The 22,747-nt window shown below is 45.6% G+C and overlaps 2 protein-coding genes across 3 annotated transcripts in view; both read left to right on the top strand.

The window, feature by feature from the left end:
- Positions 1-8,930: 8,930 nt before the first annotated feature.
- On the top strand, positions 8,931-11,408 carry HES5 (hes family bHLH transcription factor 5). Its single transcript, XM_083753050.1, has 3 exons — positions 8,931-9,022; positions 9,319-9,484; positions 9,821-11,408. The coding sequence occupies exons 1-3, from the start codon at positions 8,969-8,971 to the stop codon at positions 10,075-10,077; spliced, it is 477 nt and encodes a 158-aa protein (XP_083609176.1). The 5' UTR covers positions 8,931-8,968; the 3' UTR covers positions 10,078-11,408.
- Positions 11,409-14,780: 3,372 nt separating this feature from the next.
- PANK4 (pantothenate kinase 4 (inactive)) overlaps positions 14,781-22,747 on the top strand; it is a 32,594-nt gene continuing 24,627 nt past the window's right edge. The window contains exons 1-3 of one of the 2 annotated variants that reach the window (XM_083752577.1): positions 14,781-15,010; positions 20,571-20,653; positions 21,358-21,566. In XM_083752577.1, coding sequence (XP_083608703.1) covers positions 14,875-15,010; positions 20,571-20,653; positions 21,358-21,566 — 428 coding nt within the window. In that variant the 5' untranslated portion in view covers positions 14,781-14,874. Of the gene's footprint in view, positions 15,011-16,451; positions 16,571-20,570; positions 20,654-21,357; positions 21,567-22,747 lie in introns of those variants that run through there. The other variant, XM_083752578.1, reaches the window with a different exon arrangement.

The raw sequence follows: 22,747 nt of genomic DNA, 5'->3' as shown, positions 1-22,747 counted from the left end.
TATTTATACTCACACACACATAATTTTATTTGCATGCTGCCTTTCCACAGTTCAAACCATGCTCAAGGCGGCTCACGGCATGACAAAGAATGCACAACTACAACCTAACAAAAGTAATCATCAACAATATCTAAAACATTAAAAGATATGCAACAGAATTGACCAATTTCCACATTAATAACAATATCTGAAATAAAGGTACAAAAAACCAACAGCAACAACAACTGTAAGAATGTCTACCCAACAACAACAAAAACCCAGCAACACCCCAGCCCAGGAATTGCAGCTTTTGTAGCTGGAGTCCATCCCTCCCAGGCCAGGTGGGGGAAAGCCTGCAAGGCAAGGGAGCAGATCTTCCAAGGCTCAGAGCCAAGATGACAGAGTGGAGTTACTTAGCTAAAGTATTAGAATAGTTCAATATGGGTGAAGCAGCTGGATTGCTACTAAGCACACTTGTGTCCAAAGGATCTGTCCAACATTAAACTGTCTAGAGAGGCTGGTTGTGCCATGCGGTCCTAACCATCCTTGCAGTGTACCAAAACTGAACTCTCTCTGCTACCTGAATAGCACCTGTCAAAACATGCTAGATAAGTTTGAGCCAGTGGGTTTGTTGCAATCAAAGCTTGCTCTATCTCACGGGGTGACTCTAGACTTGATAGCCAGTGGGATCTTTCTACATGAGGTGTCCTTCAGCTTTCTCAAGGATTCGTGCGTGGCATGAATATTATGAATATCTAGGGAAATCAGTTCAGCATTGGGAAAATCAGTTCGTCATCACTTTCATACCCTCCTCCAGTTGCCTGATTAGCTGCAGCATTAACACTGCATCTTGTATCACATATAGTTCTGGATGGAGCCATTACAATACTGGAATTCTGCATCGGGATCTGAAAGCAAAAACCTCCTTGAGATCATCATCTGTGGCAATGTATGGCACCACCAAGAGAGATGGATAAATGTCACACAGTGCATAACGTTCATTGAGAAACAGTCTCCTCCATTGTTTGTTAGGCAGACCTTGTCTTCTGTATTCAGCAATGGGAATTACAGAGAGCCAGCCATTTTCAGAAAACTTGTCTTCATTTGCAAATTCAAAAAAAATGAGTTATATGACCCTGTAAAAAGCACCTTTGGTCAGGACCTCAAATCCATCTCTTCTGCTGTGGCCATCTTGTTTCAATGCAAAGCGTAAATTTCTCCTGTCCTTACAAATAATGTCTAATCCATAGGAATTCTGTCCTTTGCTTGAAGCGCCTCCTATTTTCTCAGTCCTTTAAACTACAACCAAAGGAACATCTAATACCAATGGCCCCAAGTTATTGCTTCTCAAGTATGGTCTGTAGTAGTTTCTTCCTCCTTTAACAAGGCCATTAAATGGGCACATCCTTTATAAATTACTTCTTTGTCTGTGCCTTCGTTTTTCCCTGCTAGATGATGTATTTCTTCATTGCTTTCCCAGTTCATTCCATCTTTCACAGACTTTTTAACTGAGGAGCTTTCTAATGAATTTGAGTTACATCCCAGCATTAATTAGCAGGCGGTGGTTGTGGAAGAGGGGATAAGGATATCTATTGGGCGAAGGCACTTCCAGCTGAATGCAGTGGCAGGAAAACCCTCCCTCCTCCTGTGACTCCAGTTCCTGCTATCCCATCAGCCACTTGGTTACAGGACACCCCCTGTCACTCATCCCCTAGGTCCCTCGTTAGCCCTACAAAAAGGTTCAATAATCAACCTTACAAGATATGGCACATGAGGAAAATGGAAGCTCAGGCACAACTTCTGAAAATTAACTTTCTTGTAACACATTCCAGCCATGCAGATTCTGGCTGTCTCGGAGAGCAACAACTCCTTACCAATGACAGTGGCTGTTCGCGCTGCCTTGCCCTCTCTGAAAGCACTGTCTCCTCCCACCCCCCACCGAAAATACCCCCACATCAGATCCAGTAACAGTGTCCATCTAGAAGGCCACAGGTTTCCAACCCCAATCTATCCTATTTGAGCACAGTAAGGAATTAATGTGCATAAAATTTGCGCCTGCTATTATTTATAAGAATACATATGACATAATAATAATAATAATAATAATAGTAGTAGTAGTAATTCCACCCTGCACTTTCCGCCCCAAAGAGTCCCAGGCAGCAAACATATTGATACTTGATGCACAGTTAGAAATAGCTGCTAAAATTGAAACAGGCATGCAATCCATTTCATCAGATTGGGGGACATCAAGGTCAGTGGTCTTTAGCAGGTGGGTTGGTTCCACTGCTGGGTCTCGGCCTAACCTAAGTTGGGTCACAACAGCAGCATTACCAACATACATATACATGTCGGAAAATTAAGAAGTGGGTCTCCAAATGCATGCTTGGGCTAAAGGTGAGCCCTTGGTCTGAAAAGGTTGAATACAACTGGTCAAGGTGACCAGTCTAGTGTGCTGTCCAAGGTGCTTAACTACTGAAGGCTAGCTCTCCTGCTCTCCATTCTTAGGTTTCTTATATTTTAAGATGCATTTAGACCTGACAGCCCTTCTCCCATCGAGGGCAAGAATTCAATTCCCATCAGCCCTGACCACGCTGGGCAACAATAACTTGATAGGTTGCCAAACCTATGCCAAAAAAACAGCAAAAAACCAGACACAGTCACACCAAAGTTACATTTCAGCCCATCATCTTCATTCAAAATGGCGCCCAGCTCCCAAATGTCAACATAGACCACCACCACCTCAGGAACACTCGAAAGGCAGCTGTACCGATGCCAAAAAGAGGAAGAAGCCATACCAAAGTCACACCAAGTTCCAGTCTGCCATCTTGTTTCAAAATGGCAGCTGGTGGCCCAGCATCGATGAAAACACACACACACACCGGGAATCCTTATGTCAAGTTTGGCAATGGTCTATCGAGAGGCTTCTGAACGCAACGAAAACAAAACTAGCAAACGGACAGACAAATCATTTTGCGAAATATAGAGTTGGCTGTTGCTGTTATTGCTGTTGTTGTTGTTGTTCCCTTTAACTTTGAATGGCTTTCCCCAATACTGGCAGCTTTTCTCCTGGGAGACCCGGGTGGGGGTGATATTTATTATGTTGATCCTGTGGCTCAGGGGGACTCTTCCGACAATGCCCCTATTAACCTCCAGAGTGTGGGGCTGGGTTTCTCGGTGTTTCCCACACTTTCGAGCCCATTGATGACATTCATGGGGAGGACAAATGAAGTGTGCCTGGGCCACAGCGCCCATTAGTGCCGCTGTGCAGCTCACTATTGTGCTGGCCGGCAATTTCTGTCCTGATAGGCCATCTGGAGAGCTTCGCTTTCCCAGGGACCACATTGAGCGATCGGCATTATCCCCCAGACTCTCTCTATATATATCAACAACAACAACGCTGGGAACTTTATGCTCTCTGACACCAAATCACTGGCATTGGGGAAGCTTTCCCAAACTCATTTCAAACCCTCTTTAAAAGGTCTAGAAATTGAGGGGGGGTTAGAAAGGGGGCTCAGAGAAGAGGAATAATAATAAAATAGCATTTTATTACAGTTCTATTACAGTGCTATTACAAAATAGCATTTTATTACAGTTCAGCTTGCCCCATATTGGTACATTTGACAGAATCTATGGGAGGCATTTGGGACGCGGGTGGCGCTGTGGGTTAACCACAGAGCCTAGGACTCGCCGATCAGAAGGTCAGTGGTTCGAATCCTGCGACGGGGTGAGCTCCCGTTGCTCGGTCCCTGCTCCTGCCAACCTAGCAGTTCGAAAGCAAGTCAAAGTGCAAGTAGATAAATAGGTACCGCTCCAGCGGGAAGGTAAATGGCGTTTCTGTGTGCTGCTCTGGTTCTCCAGAAGCGGCTTAGTCATGCTGGCCACATGACCTGGAAGCTGTACGCCGGCTCCTTCAGCCAATAAAGCAAGATGAGCGCCGCAACCCCAGAGTCAGCCATGACTGGACCTAATGATCAGGGGTTCTTTATGGGAGGCATTGGAAAAACAAAATCCAGAGTGTGGTGTTGTAGTCAATGATAACCCTTCTCAGAGTAGACCCATTGAAATGAATGTCCATCATTAGCTTAGGTTTGATAAAGTCAGCGGGCCTACTCTGAGTTGGATGCAGCTCAGGGAAATTCTGGTTCAGACCAGGCTTAAAATACTTGGGGAAATATCGGGATTGAGGAATTGGATCAGGTCGAAGCCAGCTGAGCTGATTCCCCACTGAAATCAATGGGCCGGGAATGACTTTCCCCATTGACTTCAACAGGACTCAGTTAGACTGGATGAAGTCCTGTATGTTCTTACTTGGGAGCCAGTCCCACTGACGTCACTAGGACTTCTATCTGAGCAGACCTCTGCAACATCGCTCCATAAAGGACATGACAATTTGGGCGGGGGGGGGGAGGGAGGTAAGCGGAGTCAGAGCTCTCTCCCACCCCACAAATATCCAAACGATTAAAAATCGGCATCAGGTGACCTGGGAGGCCAGGGTTCAAAAGGAGGGAGTAGAGCCATGTGCAGCACTTTGAGTTCCTTGGAGAGGCAAATATGTACGTAAATTACTGTTTTCATGTAGAGCAGCGCAGGCATGTGGCTCTACAGACTACGACTGGTAGTAGTGTGGTGTAGTGGTTAGAGTGTTGGACTGTGGGAGGCCAGGATTCAAAGCCACTCAGTCACGAAACTCACTGGGTGTCCTTGGAGCCAATTGCTACCTCACCGGGTTGTTGTGAAGATAAAATGGGGAGAGGATACCGTGAGCTGCTTGGAGGAAAAGGCAGCATTATTAAGAATAATTTTGTTTGCTTGTTTGCTTGCTTGCTTGCTTGCTTGTTTGTTACCCATCCTTCACTTCCTCTGTCCCCTAAGCATTACATATTGTATTTCTAAAAAAGAAAAAGAAAGAAACCAATACAGTGGTACCTCAGGTTACAGATGCTTCAGGTTACAGGCACTTCAGGTTACAGACTCTGCTAACCCAGAAATAGTACCTCAGGTTAAGAACTTTGCTTCAGGGTGAGAACAGAAATTGTGCGGCGCGGCGGCAGTGGGAGGCCCCATTAGCTAAAGTGTTACCTCAGGTTAAGAACAGTTTCAGGTTAAGAATGGACCTCCACAACGAATTAAGTTCTTAACCTGAGGTACCACTGTAAAGTCATCAAATAAATTATCTAACAAAATGAACAGTTGTGTTCGAAAATCTACAAACTTAAAATGTTTATGTGTTTATTGTGTAAATAAATAATTGAACATTTAATTATTTAAATAAATAGGATGCGGAGCAGGACTCATTCTACCAGTACTGCTGAAAGACCAGCTCCATCAGGTGCCTCCTACTCCTGAATTGCTGTTTTTAAGCATTGGCACCTGAATTTGTGGGGGGGGTTTCTTCTTCCTCTTCCCTCCTTGTCCTTTCCCCCTTGGATATCGTGTCTTTCAGGTGCTAAGCCTGCAGGCAGCGACTCTCTTGTTTTAAAATGATTGTATGTAAAAGCCACCCAGGGTGCCTTTTTGGCTGAAGAGCAGGGTGTAAATGCTCTAAATAAACAAATATAAATAAATAAAACCTTTACCCAACAAATTTATCCAAACTTCCACCAATGAGCTTAGTGGCTGAGGTGGGAATTCGAACCGACACTGTGTGTTTTTTGGCACGCCTACTAATAACTTAGGTAAGTTTACCCAGATATACAACGGGAACATCTATTTTAATATACCATTTTATTTTATAATGAATATTTTTAAACTACTGACCTGCAAAATTGAGGTTAATTTGTTATTAACTCTTTTATCCATAATTTTTAATGTTTTTTATATTAGGTATAAGCCCTTGGAGTTGTTGTTTTTTGCTTATTTTTACAAAAGGGTTGTATCCAACACCAGGCCTACTCTGAGTAGACCCATTGAAATGGGCATGTTACTTTCGAGGGGGTCCACTCTGAGAAGGGCTTCGTTGGATACAACCCAAATCCAGTCACACAAATTTAAAAGAAGGGTCGAGTTGATAACGACAGTGCCTCAGAGCATGGGCAGAGTGCAATCCCTCCAAGGGGAAAAGCAAAACAAAAAAAGATGGAAACGATGCACCACTTTTTTTTTTACCCTGGGAATTAACCGCCAGCAGATGGAAGAGGAGAAAAGCTCATTGGTTTAATGGGCCTATAAAGTGAGTGTGGAAAGGAAGAGATTTTTGCAGTGGTGGGAGAATTGGGGGGGGGGTAGGTGGGAGTGTGTGCAGCCAACCCACCCACCCCCACCCGAAAAAGGGGGATGCTGTTTGGGGCATGACTGCCTGGTTCACCTCAGATGGTGTGAGCCCGCAAATCCCTGTTTCCCACACATCGATCCATTCATGCTGTTAAACTGCAGACAAAAGACGTGTGCCTCATGAGTCCTTTCATGCCATCTGGCCTGTACTCTGGAGGGGTGATTTGGAGAGGAGAAGGAGTTGGGGGGGAGAGAGATGATGGAGAGAAGGAAGGAGAGTTATTTCATGAAGAGGGGCGAACCCACCCACCCACCGCCCCCTGCTCGGGAGTCCCTAGGGGTCTTTGTGACGCGGGTGGCAGTCGTTGCTGAAATCCACTCATTTCATATTCCCCCCCCCCAAAAAAAACCCTGTACATCCGATTTCTTATCCGAACCTCCCGCATCGCCACCAGACTTTGTGCAGCTGGTGTGCCCTCAGCGCCATGCCAAAGGCAGCAGTTTGTGTCCGAAGGTTGCAATCCTCACCCCACTTATGAGGGGAGTAAGGCACCTGCCTGGATTCGATAGGACTGGCTTCTGAATGGATAGAATTGCGCTGGCAGAAGCAGTAAAACAATGTTATTGCAAAGGCTTCTGCCGGTGCTGGCATATGCAAGCTTTTGCATCACACAGGATTCTTCGTCAGGTGGCCTGGAGTTCAAATTGCATGTGTTCAGCTAGGGAAGTGTAGCCTTCTGTGTTGCACAGAACTCCGCCACCCTGCTTTGGTCAGATTTTGCTCCATTTGGCTGGAGGGACGCACATTCTTTAAAACCAGCCAAGTCCCAGAGGTATACAGGTTTCCTGGGCTCACAGGTTTGAAATAAAACTGGCGGCTTTAAGAGTTCACCGACTCTTGGGATCGGCAGAAGCTGTTGGAGAATATACATCACCACTGCCTTCTCTTTAGAACCTGTCAGCTATAACTGGGGCTTTAGAAAGGTAAGGCAGGTGTGGTCTCTTTGCTCTTCAGAAGCAGAGAATCACAGAGCTGTTGAATTAGAAGGGATCCCGAGGGTCATCTAGTCCAAGCCCAAGCAAAGGAGGGATGCAGTTCAGTGGCTGAGCATCTATTTTGCACACAGAAGGCCGTAGGTTCAATTCCTGGCCAGTGTCGTAGCGTGGGTTGTCAGCACCCGGGGCAAGGCAAGTAATTTGCGCACCCTAACCCTAACCCCCAGATGTTGCGGCCGGGCCCCCCTGCACCCCCCACGCTACGCCACTGTTCCTGGCATCTCCAGGAATCTGAAAGCCTGGAGATCTGCTGCTAGTCATGGTAGACCTTTTATTTGCCAAAGTACTAGAGATAGTGAAGAAACATTGAAGGGTTTTAATATTGAAGGCTTTAACCAAGTGGAAACCAAGGGAGAGGCGGGAGGAGAATTAACTGCCTCACTAACGACTACCTGCTTGAAGGGACATGGTACTTGCTAAGTGCTACTTGCTTAAAATATCATGATACAAATTATTTCACCTTTTTATCACTGGCAATGATCACATTATACTCCCCCCCCGCCCCGCCCCCGTCTCTCCCTCCCTCTGCTTTTGTGAGTATTTTCCTCTCTTTTCTTTGATTTGGGAACTGAAAAAAATATATGTATGTAACCTTTGTGGGCTTTTGTTTTTGTTTTGTTTTTAAGGTTAGGTGACTTTGCTTGCTTTGTGTTTAATTACACAGCAAGGCTACCTAAGCATGCAGTATGGCTGGGGATTCTTTTTCTGCTACAAAAATAAAAATGAAATTGTTGAATAATTCCGCAGAGGAAGGGTGGGGATTTAACACTATGTAAGTACCCATTGCACTGGGGCCTGGGGATGAAGGGAGGCACAGCTAAATACAAGAACTGGTATGTGTGATTTTGAGAGGGGGGCTGGGAGAGATGTACCCAACCAAGTCCTACTCACTCAGCCTAAACCCATCAGTGGACCTAAATTAGTCAAGTTCATTAATTGCAATGGTTCTACTCTGAGGAGGCCTATAATCCAGGGTGGACGCCAGCCAGATGCAAACAGAAAAAGGCACAGTCCTTGTGCACCTTTAATAGGAGATAATTTTTGCTGACCAATTGATGCTCCAGTACTCCCTGCACCCTCCCCAGAACATATGTTTTCCCTTTTACGTTTTGGTTGCTATTCTCTGAAAATCGACCTCACTGTATTCATACAAGCGCACTTTGATGTCAATGGAAAAGGTCTGGGTCTCCCAAATCCTGCTAGCCCCCCCCCCCCCCACTACAACTCTTTTCAAGGGAAGCTTTTGGAAATGGGAAAGTTGAAGGGGGGGAGGAAGGTGTGCGCACACAGAGAGTCTTCCTGAGCATCGCTCCCTGGCACTTAATTTCGCTGCATCCTGGGAAAAAGGCAGCATATTGAGATGTTGACGTCCCTCCGGCTCCCAAGGCCAAAGATAATGGCCGTTCCCACATTCCCATCCTCCTCGAAGCTGGTCTCTGTTGTTACGCGCCCCCCACCCCAAGCTCCCCAGTCCACCTGCTCCTTGGGGAACAGTGGTATTATCCCAAAGCGATTCACAGTCAATTTACCATGCTGTAATAGATGCCTCCCCTATTGTCCCAGAGAAACTCCCCCATTGGCCAGGGAGTGTGGGAAACTCAAAGACGCTCTGGACCCAGGCATTTGGAGGAGGCTGGTGGGTATAAATAGAGGCCCCCACTCTCTTTTGCTTCCACACAGCGGACCTGAAGCCAAACAGTTTCCTCGCTTTCCTGGGTTAATCATGGCAACAGCCGGCGCTTCGCTGGAAATCCAGCCATCCAAAGCGAAAAACAGAGTAAGTGTTTTCTTCTATTGTCCTGCTTGGAAATGGTCAGATCCTGCCCCATCAAGAGAGAGGGGGTTGTGTGGAAGACTAGCAAAATGGACTTACTGTACTCAGCTTCCTTATACTGCATTAGACCAATGGGCGCAAGAGTCTCCCCAGACTTACTTGGCAATGTTTGGTGGAGTGGGGATGTTTAAACCTGGGTTAAATTTTGCACGCAAGCAGACGCTCTTATCGCTGAGCCATGGCCTTTCCTCAGGTGTGATTTGCTAACTCTCTCTTTTCCTCTCCTTGTCCCCTCACAGCTGCAGAAGCCGCTGGTGGAGAAGTTGCGCCGCGACCGCATCAACGGCAGCATTGAGCAACTGAAACTGCTTCTGGAGAAGGAATTCCAGAGACACCAGCCCAGCTCCAAGCTGGAGAAGGCTGACGTCCTGGAGATGACCGTCAGCTACCTAAAATATAGCCAAAGTGAGTGCTGGTCTTGTTTATTTATGCTAGAAACCTGTATCGGTTTAATGCCACATTCAGTGCATGGATCTCCACCACTACTGAATTCTGGGAGGGGTAGTTTGGTCAGGATTGCAGCAAAGATCCCATGTGCCACTCAGAGAATGACATTGCCTATGGCTGCCTAGGGACCTTGGCACAATGACAAGTCCCCAAGGTTCTCTAGGGAGAAGAAATGGCTGTTAAGCTAGGTTTAATGTGTTGGGTAGCTATGCCCTTTACGTAGCTAGTGTATGTTAGGTCAAAAGACCACTGTGGGCACCCTCACCTCTAAATCCCATCTCTCTTTCTTCACAGCATTGGCGACATCGTCTGTAAGCAGAACCCAGGATTACAGCAAAGGCTATTCCTCCTGCCTGAAGGAAACTCTGCAGTTCCTGGCCATCCACTCAACAAACTCCGAAACCCAGAGCAAACTCTTAAGTCACTTCCAGAAGCCTTGGGAGGTGGCTAGCAAGGACACCTCTCCACTTTCTACCCCCACTCTGCTTCAGAAGGGGTCACCCCAAGGCGCCGTCTCAAAACCAGCCTACAAATTGTGGAGGCCTTGGTAGGAGAGCTCTTATTCTTGACATGTGACATCCAGGAGGAGTTGGCAATTTGCCATGCAAATTTGCACTGCTCCTCGGGAGAATATGTGCGGTTTAATATGTATTGGTATCTGACTGACAGAAGCCTTCCGCATTCAAAAAGACAAAGTGATCAGAAAGGAAAAACCGTTCTGAAAGAATGAACCAATGTCATCCTTTTATTGGGAGAATTCCGGGCAGCTGTCCCAAGGGGAACAACAAATCATTATGATCGTGCTGTGTTCGGATCCTAATGCTTATTATTAATTGATAGAAAGTGTGTGTGTGTGTTTGAGGTTTGTTTTGTTTGCAAAAAAAAGAGTAACTTCTAAGAAGTTTTTGGGCCGTTTTCTTTTTTCAAGAGTCTGTGCTTTGTGTGGCTTCCTTGCAACCACAGCAACAGAATGGCCAGATTTTGGTGGCCAGGGTGAATACCCATGAAGGCTAGGGAACTGAACAAATCCTCAGCTTGCTTACTTCACTTACAATTCTCAGGGCCACCTTCCCTTTGTGGGAAGCCCTTGGGGGCCACAATTCAGTGAGAGGTGGGGCCAGAAGTGGGCAGAGTAATGAGGTGTGAATGATGCCTTTGCATGGCAGGCTACATTCCAGCCCTGCAAATACCAGGTTTCGAAACACACACATAGCCCCACACTTCATCCAAGAAGGGCTATTACAAGTTCATGTACATATTTCAGTCAGGCGAAAGAACTCAAGGAAAGTGTGATGCAGGGCTGCAATGAAGTTCTGTAACATTTGTAGATTTCCAACACACATGTAGTCTGTGAAACAGCTGCTATTTAGATGCCCACAAATGCAAGAGGCTATTTTGAAAAAAGGAAAAAAAAAGGCCTTTGAATGTTGCTGCTGTGATGATGTTCTATAACATTTGTAGACTGTACAGAGTGTGGCAAGAGAAAAGCGTTACCCTGTGACGATAATGTGTAGAGGATGTTCTTCAAATTGGTTGACTCTCCAAGGCAGAGTGTTTGTGTTCGAGATGCTGAACAAATGCTTTTTATAAAGGCAGAAACATAGTTTTCTATCCTCATAGGAAGGAACGTAACAGCCCAGAGTGCTGAAATATGTATAACATGAATTGTTTAATGATGTCTTTTATGAAAGGCTAATTGTACAAATTGTATTTACTTTTCTTTCGGTACCATAAGTTTTTATGGTAGGTTAATTTTTGCTGGCTACCGTCCTTGGAGGATGATGTAATGTTGTTGGGTGTGACGCACCGAATCTGTAATCCGTTGGAAACCACTTTTGCACAGTGAATGAGAAACAAATAAAACTAGCTTGCCTTACATGCATTTCAGTGTATCCAGTGAGTTATTCTGATTGAAGATGGGACACTCTGAGCAATCGGCCTCTAACATCAAGGGAGTGTGGAGTTTTCACTTTGCTTTACAGCCAGATTGTTACTCATGAGTTAAGGCTGCACTTACCTAACTGCACTTACCTGAGAGAAAGCCCAACCGGGTTCAATAGGATTTACTTCCCAGGAGACATGGTCACTAGGACCGAACTGTTAATCCAATTGTGTTCACTGGGGCAGACTCCCCAAATCTGCTTAGGAGAGCAGTTTTAGTGAACTGTACGCACACATAACAGAACATTTGTTAGTGGTGTTGAGAATTGTTTGGAAAGGCCCCTATCCCCCTCAGAGAGCTACAATATCCAGAGTTCCCTGCGAGAAGAGATTGACTGTTTAACTACTCGAAGAACTGTAGTGGGGGGAATAGGGGTCTCCTAACAACGCTCAAGACTCCCAGGAATCTTTGGGGGAAGCCATGACTGCTTAAAGGGGTAGGACTCTGCTTTAAATGTACAGAGCAGATGTAGAAGAGCCCTTGTCTCCTAATAACAAATGTGTGGAGGTGTTTGTGGTTCCCCAGGGGTGCAAAAACGACATTCTGCACATGCACGAAAGCTCTCCCTTCTTTCTTATTGCATTGCTTGTCTAGGCTAGGGCAAAGCCTGCTTATGACTCCAGCAAAGCCTGGCTCCAATTGCAACCTGAAAGAAGAAACCCGAAAGAAATAATCAATTAACCAAAAACCTCTCTTTCACTTATTATTTGTTCAGTTTCTTACTCATCCTTCACTAAAAGGTCCCAGGGCAGAATACAATATTTAAAATTCATTACTGAAAACTCTTTAAAACAAATTAAGAGTCACAGGACAGATGCATCTCTGCAAGGAGGGAATTCAATAACCTTGGAACTGCCACAAAGAATGCTCTCCCCTGGGCCACCCCCCCCCCCAAAGACCACCCATCAGGTAGAGCGTGTTGCAATAATCCAATCTGGAAATCGAAACTTGTTAAAGGCCTTCCATGTTCACTCAAGGCATTCTCTGTGGCAGCCTTAAGTTGTGTAATTCCCTTCCCAAACACATATGTCGAGCATCTTCATTATGCTGAAGATTTACCCTGTCCTTTGAAACCTCAGGTGTGTGTTTTTAGGACCCACCTTATTCCCGTGACTGTAATCTGTTTCAATTATCTATCTAGTCAGTCAGTCATTTATTGAATTCCTATACCACCTTCCATCTGAGGATCACAGGGAAGCTAATAATATAAAAACATAAAAATACATAACAAACAAAACAATAAAATAAGAAACAAAACAATAACACCCCCTGCCCAACACCACTATGTTTTTATATGTGCTGTTAGCTGCCCAGAGTGGATAATAATGGTAGCCGCCCGCCCCGTAAAATTAAGAACCTAAGAAAAGCTCCCACCAGCCACCCCAGAAAGGAGGAACAGCAACACTGTCAAGCTACATTGCGCCATCTCGTGGGCATTTCCCCTTTAAAACAAAAACAACCCTGACAAGTGGGAGCTGCAATGAAATGTAAGGTCATTTGCTTGCAAGGTTGTCCAGCCAGGCATGACCTCCACCAGGATATTTATTCTACCCTCCCACCACTCATCTCTTCTCCTTTGTCAACAATTTGCGGCTATAGAGCATGCTAGACTCCAACTGTTGCTGTGGGTTTAATTGTGAACATCCAACTGTATATTTTAATGCATTTTACTCTGTATTGTTCACAGCCCAGGGAACATTACTTACTGGACAAGCATTGTTAATAAATACATTCTACCGGGGGGGGGGGGTTGCCCTTTATTATTATACTTCTGCAAACCTCAAACACCTCATTTTTCAGAGGCCTGCTCAGCTAGTCCTTAGGGGAAGGGCCACATCGAGGTGGTTAAGACAGAACCGGCCCACCCGTGAGGCAGGGTGAAGCAGCTGCCTCAGGCGTTGCAAACACAAGACACAGCACCCCACCTGCCGCACTGCTTCTGTCACTGGAGAAGCAACCCAGGCAAAGGAGGCAGAGCAGTCCGCCACTCCACTTTGCCACCAGTCGCCCCCACCCAAAGGAGTGGTGGGAGGCCCTGACAAAGCTCTCCCGAACATCTCCCTATCGCCAAGTCGTCATGAGATGTTCCAGACATCCTTGCAGTGTTTACCCCCTTCTCCACCCACTGGCAAGGATTTGCAAGGGGTTTTCCTTGAGGGAAAGTACTTGCAGCGCCTCATGCCTGCCCCCATATCACATGCATGGCCATGAGACATCTTGCCTCAGGAGCAGAAACGTTTCAGGCCGCCCCTGTGGCTAGAGCATCTGTTTTGCATACAGAAGGTCCCAGGTTCAATCCCTGGCATCTCCAGGCAGGGCTGGGAATGTCCTGTCTGAAACCCTGAAACCCTCAGCAAGTACAATCATAAACCAGATGGATCTGTGGTTTAATTCAGTGTAAGGCAGCTTCCTACATTATTATTTTTTAAAATGCACTCTCCTCTGGATTTTGTAATGCATTTCTCCAACCAAGAAATGTGGGTTAAAGTGCATATGCCATCATAGCAAGTCTCCATAAAAATTCAGAAGGGCTTTTTTCCCCAAATCCAAACTCTCCTCTGCAATGCATTTCTCCAACCGAGTAACGTGCACAGAACTGCATATGGTACTCTAAATTCTCCATTAAAATGCATGTCTGTGAAAACATACAAAACTGCCTTATGCTTTGCAAAATAAAAACAAGAAGAAACGTGTATGCTAGGAATAACTGCATAGAAATATGTGCAGAACAGGACAAATTCACACTAAAATAGTGATGAATATTCAGGAGGGTCCCCCTTTTTTTTCTTGTGAAAACTCTTCTCTGAATTTTGCAATGCAATTCTCCAGCCAAGTAACGTGCAGGGAAATGCAAATACTAGCGTGAAATCTCTATTAAAAACGCATACATCATACAAAAAATGCAACATGCTGCAGGAAAGTGCTTTGCAATATATACATATATAAAGTATATATATATATAAATGTGTGCCTATGAAGAAAAAAATAAATAAATGTGTGCGTATGGAGAAAAAAAACTCGCTAAAAAGTTGAGTAGTATAATTTTCGGGAATGCTTTACAAATAGTAATGATGATGGTAGTGGATTTGCAAATCTAATATAGAAACGTGGAGAACCGAACTGAAGGAATCTGGCAGATCCATCTGTCCCTACTCCCGAGTAAGCGCATTTCCAGTGGAGGCAGCCTAAATCGTTTTCATTCCCTGGGCACGAACGGCGAAAGGGAACAAGAGGCGTGGGCGGAGCTTCTGGAAAGCGCCGCCCACTCCCCCCCCCCTTTAGATGTATGCGGAGCCTCTTTCTTCTTCTCCTCCTCCTCCCTGGCATTTAGCACGCAAAACATATGCGCATAAATTTGCATGCCTAAAGCAGCCGGGCACGCAGAGAGCGGGTCGATGCGTCCAAAATGGCGGAGCGGGGCGGGCGAGGCGGTGGTAGGAACAGCGGCGGCGTCAGCGGCAGCCTAGACAAGAGCATCACCCTCCCGCCGGACGAGATCTTCCGCAACCTGGAGAACGCCAAGCGCTTCGCCATCGACATCGGTGAGCCGGGGCTGGAGGGGAAGGACGCCGCTGAGGGCGGAGAGGCGGCGGCAGCCAGCGCCGCTCCTCACGGCCACTTCACCATCTTCATTTGAGAGAGAAAAAGGGAGGCGAACGCGCGGAGGAGCTGAGGCGCCGCCGCCGCCGCCGCGCGAAGGACGCCGGGAACGGTAGTCCCGCTTCCCATAGCGGCCCGTGGCGGCTGAGGGAGAAGCGGACGGCAAGTCCCGGCGTGCCCCGGGGCCGAGCGGGCGGCGCGGCGCACGGCGGGAGGTGTAGTCCCCGCTCTCACTGCGGCCGGCGTTGGCTCGCGGCGAGGAAACTACGGAGCCCAGAGTGCCTTGCTCAGGGGCCGGGGAGAGGTAGAGAAGAGAACGTATAAACAAGGTTGCCCGCTTTGGCTGTACCTTCCCTGCCATTAGGGGTGGGAAACACCGCCAGGGGTTGGGGCTGCCTGGGTATCGGCCCCATACTTGGGGTGGGGGAATTGGAAAGGAGTTTGACCTTGTTTTCTCCCCAAGTGAGGGCTGGGAAATGTGCTACCCTTGGAGGAAGGGGAAATAGGATTGTGCAGGTTTTCAGAGGTGGCCCCCAGGGCCTTTCTCCCTGGCCCTCATGGCTCTCCTCAGGCTACACCAGCCCAGCATTGCACACATAGGAGCAGAGAGTTGGAATGGACCACGAGGGTCATTTAGTCCAACCCCCTGTGATGCAGGAATCTTTTGCCCAAGGTGGGGTTTCGAACCCACAACCCTGAGATGAAGAGTCTCTTGTGCTCTATTGACAGAGCTATCCTGAGTTCTGTTTTTTGCTTTGCTGGAAACGTGCCCTTGAAATACGCCTCTCGTTCATCTTGTCGGAGGGCAGGCGGATGGGTGTTATGTGCGTGCCAGTGTAGAAACTGACCTGTTGTGTAAAGTTAAACTTTGCATTCGTTGCTCTGCCTACTTTCGCTCCCTCGGCCCGTCCATTACTTGAATGTGGCCCTCAGAAGGTTGCCTGGGAGGGATTGTGGCCCTCGACCGGGGGGGGGGGGAGTTCCCCACTGCTGATATGCAGGTGTATTATTACACGGTCATTTTATGTAACGTGCTTTAAACATGTTCAAAGCTAATGCAGTGTGGTTGTGGCGTGTTGGAATAGTACCTAGAGGACCAAGGTTCAAATTCTCCCTCATCCATGAAGCTCGCTGGATGACCTTGAGCCAGGTGCTACATATCAGCCTAACCTAGCTCACAGGATTGTTGTGTGGATAAAAGAGAGAGAGGGAGAGCTATTTTAAGCTCCTTGGAGGAACGATGGGATACAAATGCAATAAACAAATAATAATAAACAAAAACTGAAAGTGCTGCTTATTTGGTATAACGTTATATCCTATCTATTTATTATTAAATTTATATCCTACCCTTTCTCCCCAGTAGACTTTGGTGTTTAAAGTGCTTTGCATATATTCGTATATACTACAGTGTGGGATTAAGGAATTTGTGGCTGAAATTGACAGATGATTCTTCCCCAGTTGAGGCAGGCCAGGAAATGGACAGTGGGCCTAGGTTTGGGAGCGTAAGTAATACTGACCTGCCTTTATCACTTTGTCCCTGGTTTTTCATCCCTGAACGTTTGCGTGTGTGAGGAGAATAGGACATCGGAGATTTTGCTGCATCCCTGTCAATGAGGGACATCCAGCTAAATCATACTTATAGCTGAGATTAATAGATTTAAACGTTGCCTGAGTCAATGGTTTCAGTGGTTCTGCTTTGAGATGGACTACTACTGGCTATCACTCGAACCTTTTACCTGTCTAAAAGAGAAAATTTTCATATTATGTGTGGGCGTGGATAAGCCATAAACCTCATTTCAAGAAGAGGTCCTTTGTCACATAATTATGCTGATTTATAAAGAACTAGACATCTCATGCCATTGCATGTTGTTCCTGGAACTGCTTAGCAAGCATTGGTGCCTGTGCCTTACTTTTGCTCTTTTGTTCGGAGAATTATCTGAGTTGTGTTTCCTCAAAAGTCATTTAAAACCTGAGTCCTGCTGGAACAAGATGGTGTTTCCTGTTCTCATTTTTGTCTTACATTTTGAATCATCTGTAATCCAAGCCCCATAGTAGATAAAATTATACCATGCAATTAAAACCAAAGGATTGGGTTTGCATTAAGAGCTTGAGCTGGTATCCTGCCCCCTTGTGGAGTGTAACTTCTCCAAAAAAAGAGATGATGCTAGCTTTGTTTTTCACATTTAATCAAAAATGTGGGTTAAATGCTAGAGCTTGATTTCTTCTCACTAGGTCAGAGTGGAATTAAAGCAAGGAGATTAGCTGTAACCTCAGACACAAGAGCATCCCACAGTGGGTGTCCGAAACAGTGTTTGGACACCCACTTAGCTCTGCCAATTAGACATTAATCAAGTATCACGTGTTGTTACACTCTAGAAAGTCCCCCCCCCTCACAGTTGCAGAACAGTGTCACAGCGGACATCAATATAGGTCTTTGTTTTTAATAGAATCATATTCAGTGCTGCTTGTTGTGCATTTGTCACTTCAAACACAAAGACAAAATAAAAAGCCACAAAAGCAAACTCCCTACAAAGTGTATGTACGGTATGTTAATTCAGCAGATGTAGTAAAACTGGGTTCAGATGCCCAGGCTGTCTTTCCTGGTGACATACTTGCAGAATTTTCTGTGGAATCTGGTATAAATTGGATGTTGGGAGATCTTATGCCTTGCACAGCTTTCAGAATCAAGTGGTACAACTTTTTTCACGGACTTCAGGTTGCAGGTGGGAGTTTGTGGGAACGTTCCCCTGATTATTATTTTTAAAAAAACAACCTCTGTGTTTGGTGCAAGTCCTAGCATTCTCCCTCTCGTGTGACATTTCTACATGTAAGCCTTTCGCCTCCTTGGGGAACATTTAAAATGTACTTAACAACAACAACAACAACCTGAGAGCACATGCAGCTTGAACAGACTTATAATGCATCCCTGTTCACCCCAACTCAAATTCTGGAGTGCATGCTGTTTCTTTCATTTTTAAATCTTTTAGGAAGGAACTATGTGCCAGCTTTAAAAGTGTATTGGAGCAACATATTTCATAAAAATAGGGGAGAACCTAAGAAGAGACCTGCTGGAACCAATGCCCCTTATGGGAATCCACAAGTAGGACCTAAGTGCAGGATCACTCCTTCCCTTCTGTGATTTCTAGCAACTGGCATGCAGAGGTACAATGCCTCTGACAGCAGAAGCTGAACACAGCCATCCTGCTGTGTTGGTCTAATCCTTTTCTAAAAGCATCCAAGTTTGTGGCCACCACTGGACCTGTGGGAGCGGATGCCACAGCCTTAACTATGCGCTGTGTGCAATATTAATTTCCTTTGTGTGTCGTGTTTTCCTGCGGAAGGCTGCAACTCCTTTATCTCAGTGGGGAAGAGGAAACGCTTCAGTTCAGCATTTTCTGCAGCTTTCTGGAGATTAGTCCTGACAAAAGGAAATAACTACACGTTGGGCAATCCTGAATATTGTGGGTGGGAACTACCAAATAACCCGTGGCGAGGGTGGGCTTGGAACGCTCAGAGCGGATTAAGCACATCCTTTGATTGTAAAATAATTGTCGCTTTCCTGGTTCCTTTGCTGATTAGCTTAAATGTCAAGTTCAGCCTTTTGGGAACCTCTTCTGGTGCACACAGGAGAGAGAGATGAGGGTGCAGCCATAAAGGATTAATATTTAAAATTATTGCCTCTTGGTGTTTATATTGGGTTTTTTAAAAAAATCTGTTGCTACTTCCAGTGCATATTTTATATTCATGTTTAATTTTTCTGTATTGATATTTTATAATTTGAGCTGTTCGTAAATTAATGTCGGTCCAGCTCAGAGGAGACCTGCTGAAATTAATGCGACTGGTCTTTTTGGATTTAATTTTAGTAGGCCTACTCTGAGTAAAGTGTTGTTGGATACACCCCAAATTATTTTAGACTGAAAAGAACTCTCCATTTATAACATATGTAATAGGCTTGCAACTTTTCACCGTCTAGCTATAGTGTCTGAATGAATATGGTCCTATAGCATCAGTACCTAACTCTATGGTCAAGTTCAAAATTAGGTTGAACGTGTTGGACTAACACATGGGAGGCCGGGGTCAGACCCCCCACTTAATGCTGACCTGCCACTTGTGGGTGCATAGTAAAATTTATCATATACAGTGTCGCTTTTGAAGGCAATGATTTGTGGGTGCTTGCAGTGAATTGCCATGTTATGCTGGTGACATGTCATTTTCAAGAAAACCTCCCCCCCTCGAGTTTCCAAAAAACATTACTGTAAATTTCAAACTTGCCCATGAACCATTAGCTCTGTGCATATTGCCCTACTTCTAGAGAAAACAATTATTGCAAGTTATGGGAAAATAATTGAGGTTGCCCAACAGTTACCTACATTGCTCACAGCTCAATTAAAAGAAAGCACTTAAACTACTTGTGGCATGCTTCTTGATTGTTTTTGTAGGGCGGATCAAGCTGGTCAACAATCAGTTTACTGTTAATTGGAGTTCAAATGATATTAGCTAAGGCACAAAATATTACGTAAAGAAGCTTACAAATGTTACGTTGGTCACTAAGGCATTACCTCACAACTTGAAGGCTGTATAAAACCAAGCTGGCATAATGTAGATTAAAAACAGGTCATATTGTAAGCAGTTGGTTCGCACCTTATGCAGAGGTTCCATTCGTGTAAAGCCAGAATTGAGCATAGTCAATGCAACCCTTTAAAAACCTCTCCCAAAGCAACTGAAGACACTCTGATCACCTCTACAGTGGTACCTCGGTTTACGAACTTAACCCATTCTGGAAGTCCGTTCTTAAACCGAAACTGTTCTTAAACTGAGGTGCGCTTTCCCTAATGAGGCCTCCTGCCGCCGCTGCCCTTCCACCGTTGGGCTTCTGTTCTTAGACTGATGTAAAGTTTGCAACCCGGGACACTACTTCCGGTTTTGTGGATTTCGTAAACTGAATAGTTCATAAGCAGGGCTGTTCTTAAACCGAGGTACCACTGTGCAGTCTCTCCCAAGGCTGATACAAACTCTCTCTGAACCTCCAAACGCTCTCACAGGGTGAGTGCAATGGGGGGTGGGATAGCCAATATTTCTTTCCCATTTCCCCACCCCCTTGTGGCGTTCCCCCCTCTTTCACTCCCCCCCCCCTTTTTTTGGCCAAGCATGTAAAGCTGATTACATAAGTAAAACGTGCATAAGCTGCAAATCCATTGTATCTTCAAGCAATATAACTCTGTTTTCCTTATCTGCTTAATTTTAAGGTGGGTCACCACCTAGGACGCATGCCAGCTGAGGCTAGCTTGGTCTAACTTAACAGGTCTCTGCTATCCCTGCCCTAATCTTGTAGACCAGAGGTAACCACTGCAGTCCTCTCCTGATGTTGCTGGACTACAGCTCCCATCATCCTTAGCTAGCTGAGGCTGATGGGATTTGTAGACCAAAAACTTTCGGAGAGGCCCCGTGTTAGCTGCTCCCAGTGCTTATCTCGCTGCTATAATATTTTTATTTTGTCGGCAGGTGGGTCGCTAGCCAAATTGGCTTATTATTCAACAGTACAGCATAAAGTGGCGAGAGTGCGATCTTTTGATCAGTCAGGAAAGGTAAGGTTGCTATTATTTTTATTACTGTGCAGCCCAAATCCTTACTGTTTTTGTTAATGTTCCTTTGAAGATAGTGACAATAAAAACATACTCAAAATATACGAATGTGTGGATATTGCAATAGTTTTAAATCATGCTATAGTGGCATTCTGCGGCAGATTGGGACTGCTAAATTTAGACTTCCTCAGTGGGAGAGAGAGGAAGAGGAGCTTACTCCCATCAGTTCTGCTGTGACAGGCCAGCTCCATCAGACCTCCTCTCCCCTTGACTGTCACTTGGGGGCAGCCATTGCGTCAGGCTTCCTCAGAGGGAGAGATAGGCGCTGGGCTCATTTCATCAGTTTTGCTGGAGACTCCGCTGCATCAAGCACCTCCTGCCCCTGAACTGTGCCAGCTGGTCCTTATAGGAACAACTATTTAGAAATTGGTGCCCGAGTTTTTGCTTTTCCTCTTCCCTCCCTATCCCCGTTTCCTTGTGTGTCACATTTTTTTTTTTAATTGGAAACCTGTGGGTAGGGACTGTCTTGTTTTATTTGATTGTATGCAAGCAGCTCTGGGAGCCTTTTTGGCTGAAGTGTGGGGTACAAATGCTCCAAACAAGTAATAATAAAAAAATAAAAAAGGAAAGCAACCTCTGAATTTGCTTTTCGTTTTAGAGTTGGGGCTGTTGTTCACTTCTTCTTTTTTTGTTGCTGTTCCCCAAAGGACGTAGAACATGAATCGCCCTACGAAATCACGGTGCAGGAGGAGATAACGGCTCGGCTGCATTTCATTAAGTTTGAGAACGCCTATATTGAAACCTGTCTGGACTTCATCAAAGACCATCTCGTCAACACGGAAACAAAAGTGATCAAAGCCACAGGAGGTGGTGCGTACAAATTCAAAGACCTTATTGAGAAGAAGCTGGGACTAAAGTAAGTGGAAATGCAGAGGCATCCTTTGTGTTGGAAATTATTATTATTGGCTTTGATGGGCTGCTGTATGCTTTGATCACTTGGCATTGGCGCAGGCCTTGCCATGAAGAAGTAGTAAACCACTTGCTTTGGGAGGCAGATTCTCTTGACTTATTTTTACCCAGTTCTTCAACCCCCAAACAAGCATCTGTAGCAACATACAGATATATACATATACACATATACAGGGTACCTTGGGTTAAGAACCTAATTCGTTCTGGAGGTCTGTTCTTAACCTGAAACTGTTCTTAACCCGAGGTACTCTTTCTGGGTTAGCAGAGTCTGTAACCTGAAGCGTCTGTAACCTGAAGCATCTGTAACCTGAGGTACCACTGTATCTGGTTATACAGTTGTATCTTGGAAGTCAAACGGAATCTGCTCCAGAAGTCCGTTTGACTTCCAAAACGTTTGGAAACCAAGGTGCGGCTTCTGATTGGCTGCAGGAAGCCCTGTGGAAGCTGCATCAGATGATCAGGTTCTAGAGAACGTTTGCAAACCAGAACACTCACTTCCGGGTTTGCAGCGTTCAGGATCCAGGGTACGACTGTATTTCTAAATAAATCTGTTACAGTAAGCCTGCAACTCACATGCATTTAACTTGTGTGCATCCAGCCTTACATGCTTGGCAAATAAATAAAAAGGGTGTCAGGAGGATAAAGGAACTCTGGCAATCCCACCTGCCATAGAACCCCAATTGGTTTTGACAAAAGCGATTTTGGCTTTAGGTGCAATCCCCGGAACGTAACCCCTGTGTAAGTTGTGGGCTGACTGTTGTTTACTTGCACATAAACTTGGGAACTGGCCGCCTCTGGGCTGCAGAATCGGACAGCGCGTAGACTTCTCAATTTTTTTATTCTAAATTGATGGGCTGGGTGGAGAGAAGACTGGTAAGTTTCACAGGGCATGTGGAGGTGGTCTGTGAGCAAACAGAGACCAGCATAGCTGCAGAAGGAGTGATGCCTCACCTAGACTTGAACACAGCCACTTCCTTGTTCACCTGTGGTTAGAGGAAGCAACAGAGCAACCTGCAATACAATTTGAATGTGTGTGAGGTCCCTTGAAAAGAATGAGATCTCACTGAAAGTGGGGTGACCCACTCCCTGCTCTCAGAATGGCCAAGCAAGATTAATGCTATCAGTGGA

This window comes from Podarcis gaigeae, assembly GCF_964106915.1.
Source record: "Podarcis gaigeae genome assembly, chromosome: 8".
In the NCBI taxonomy this organism is placed as follows: Eukaryota; Metazoa; Chordata; class Lepidosauria; order Squamata; family Lacertidae; genus Podarcis; species Podarcis gaigeae.
This window is presented reverse-complemented; position numbering and strand designations above follow the sequence as displayed.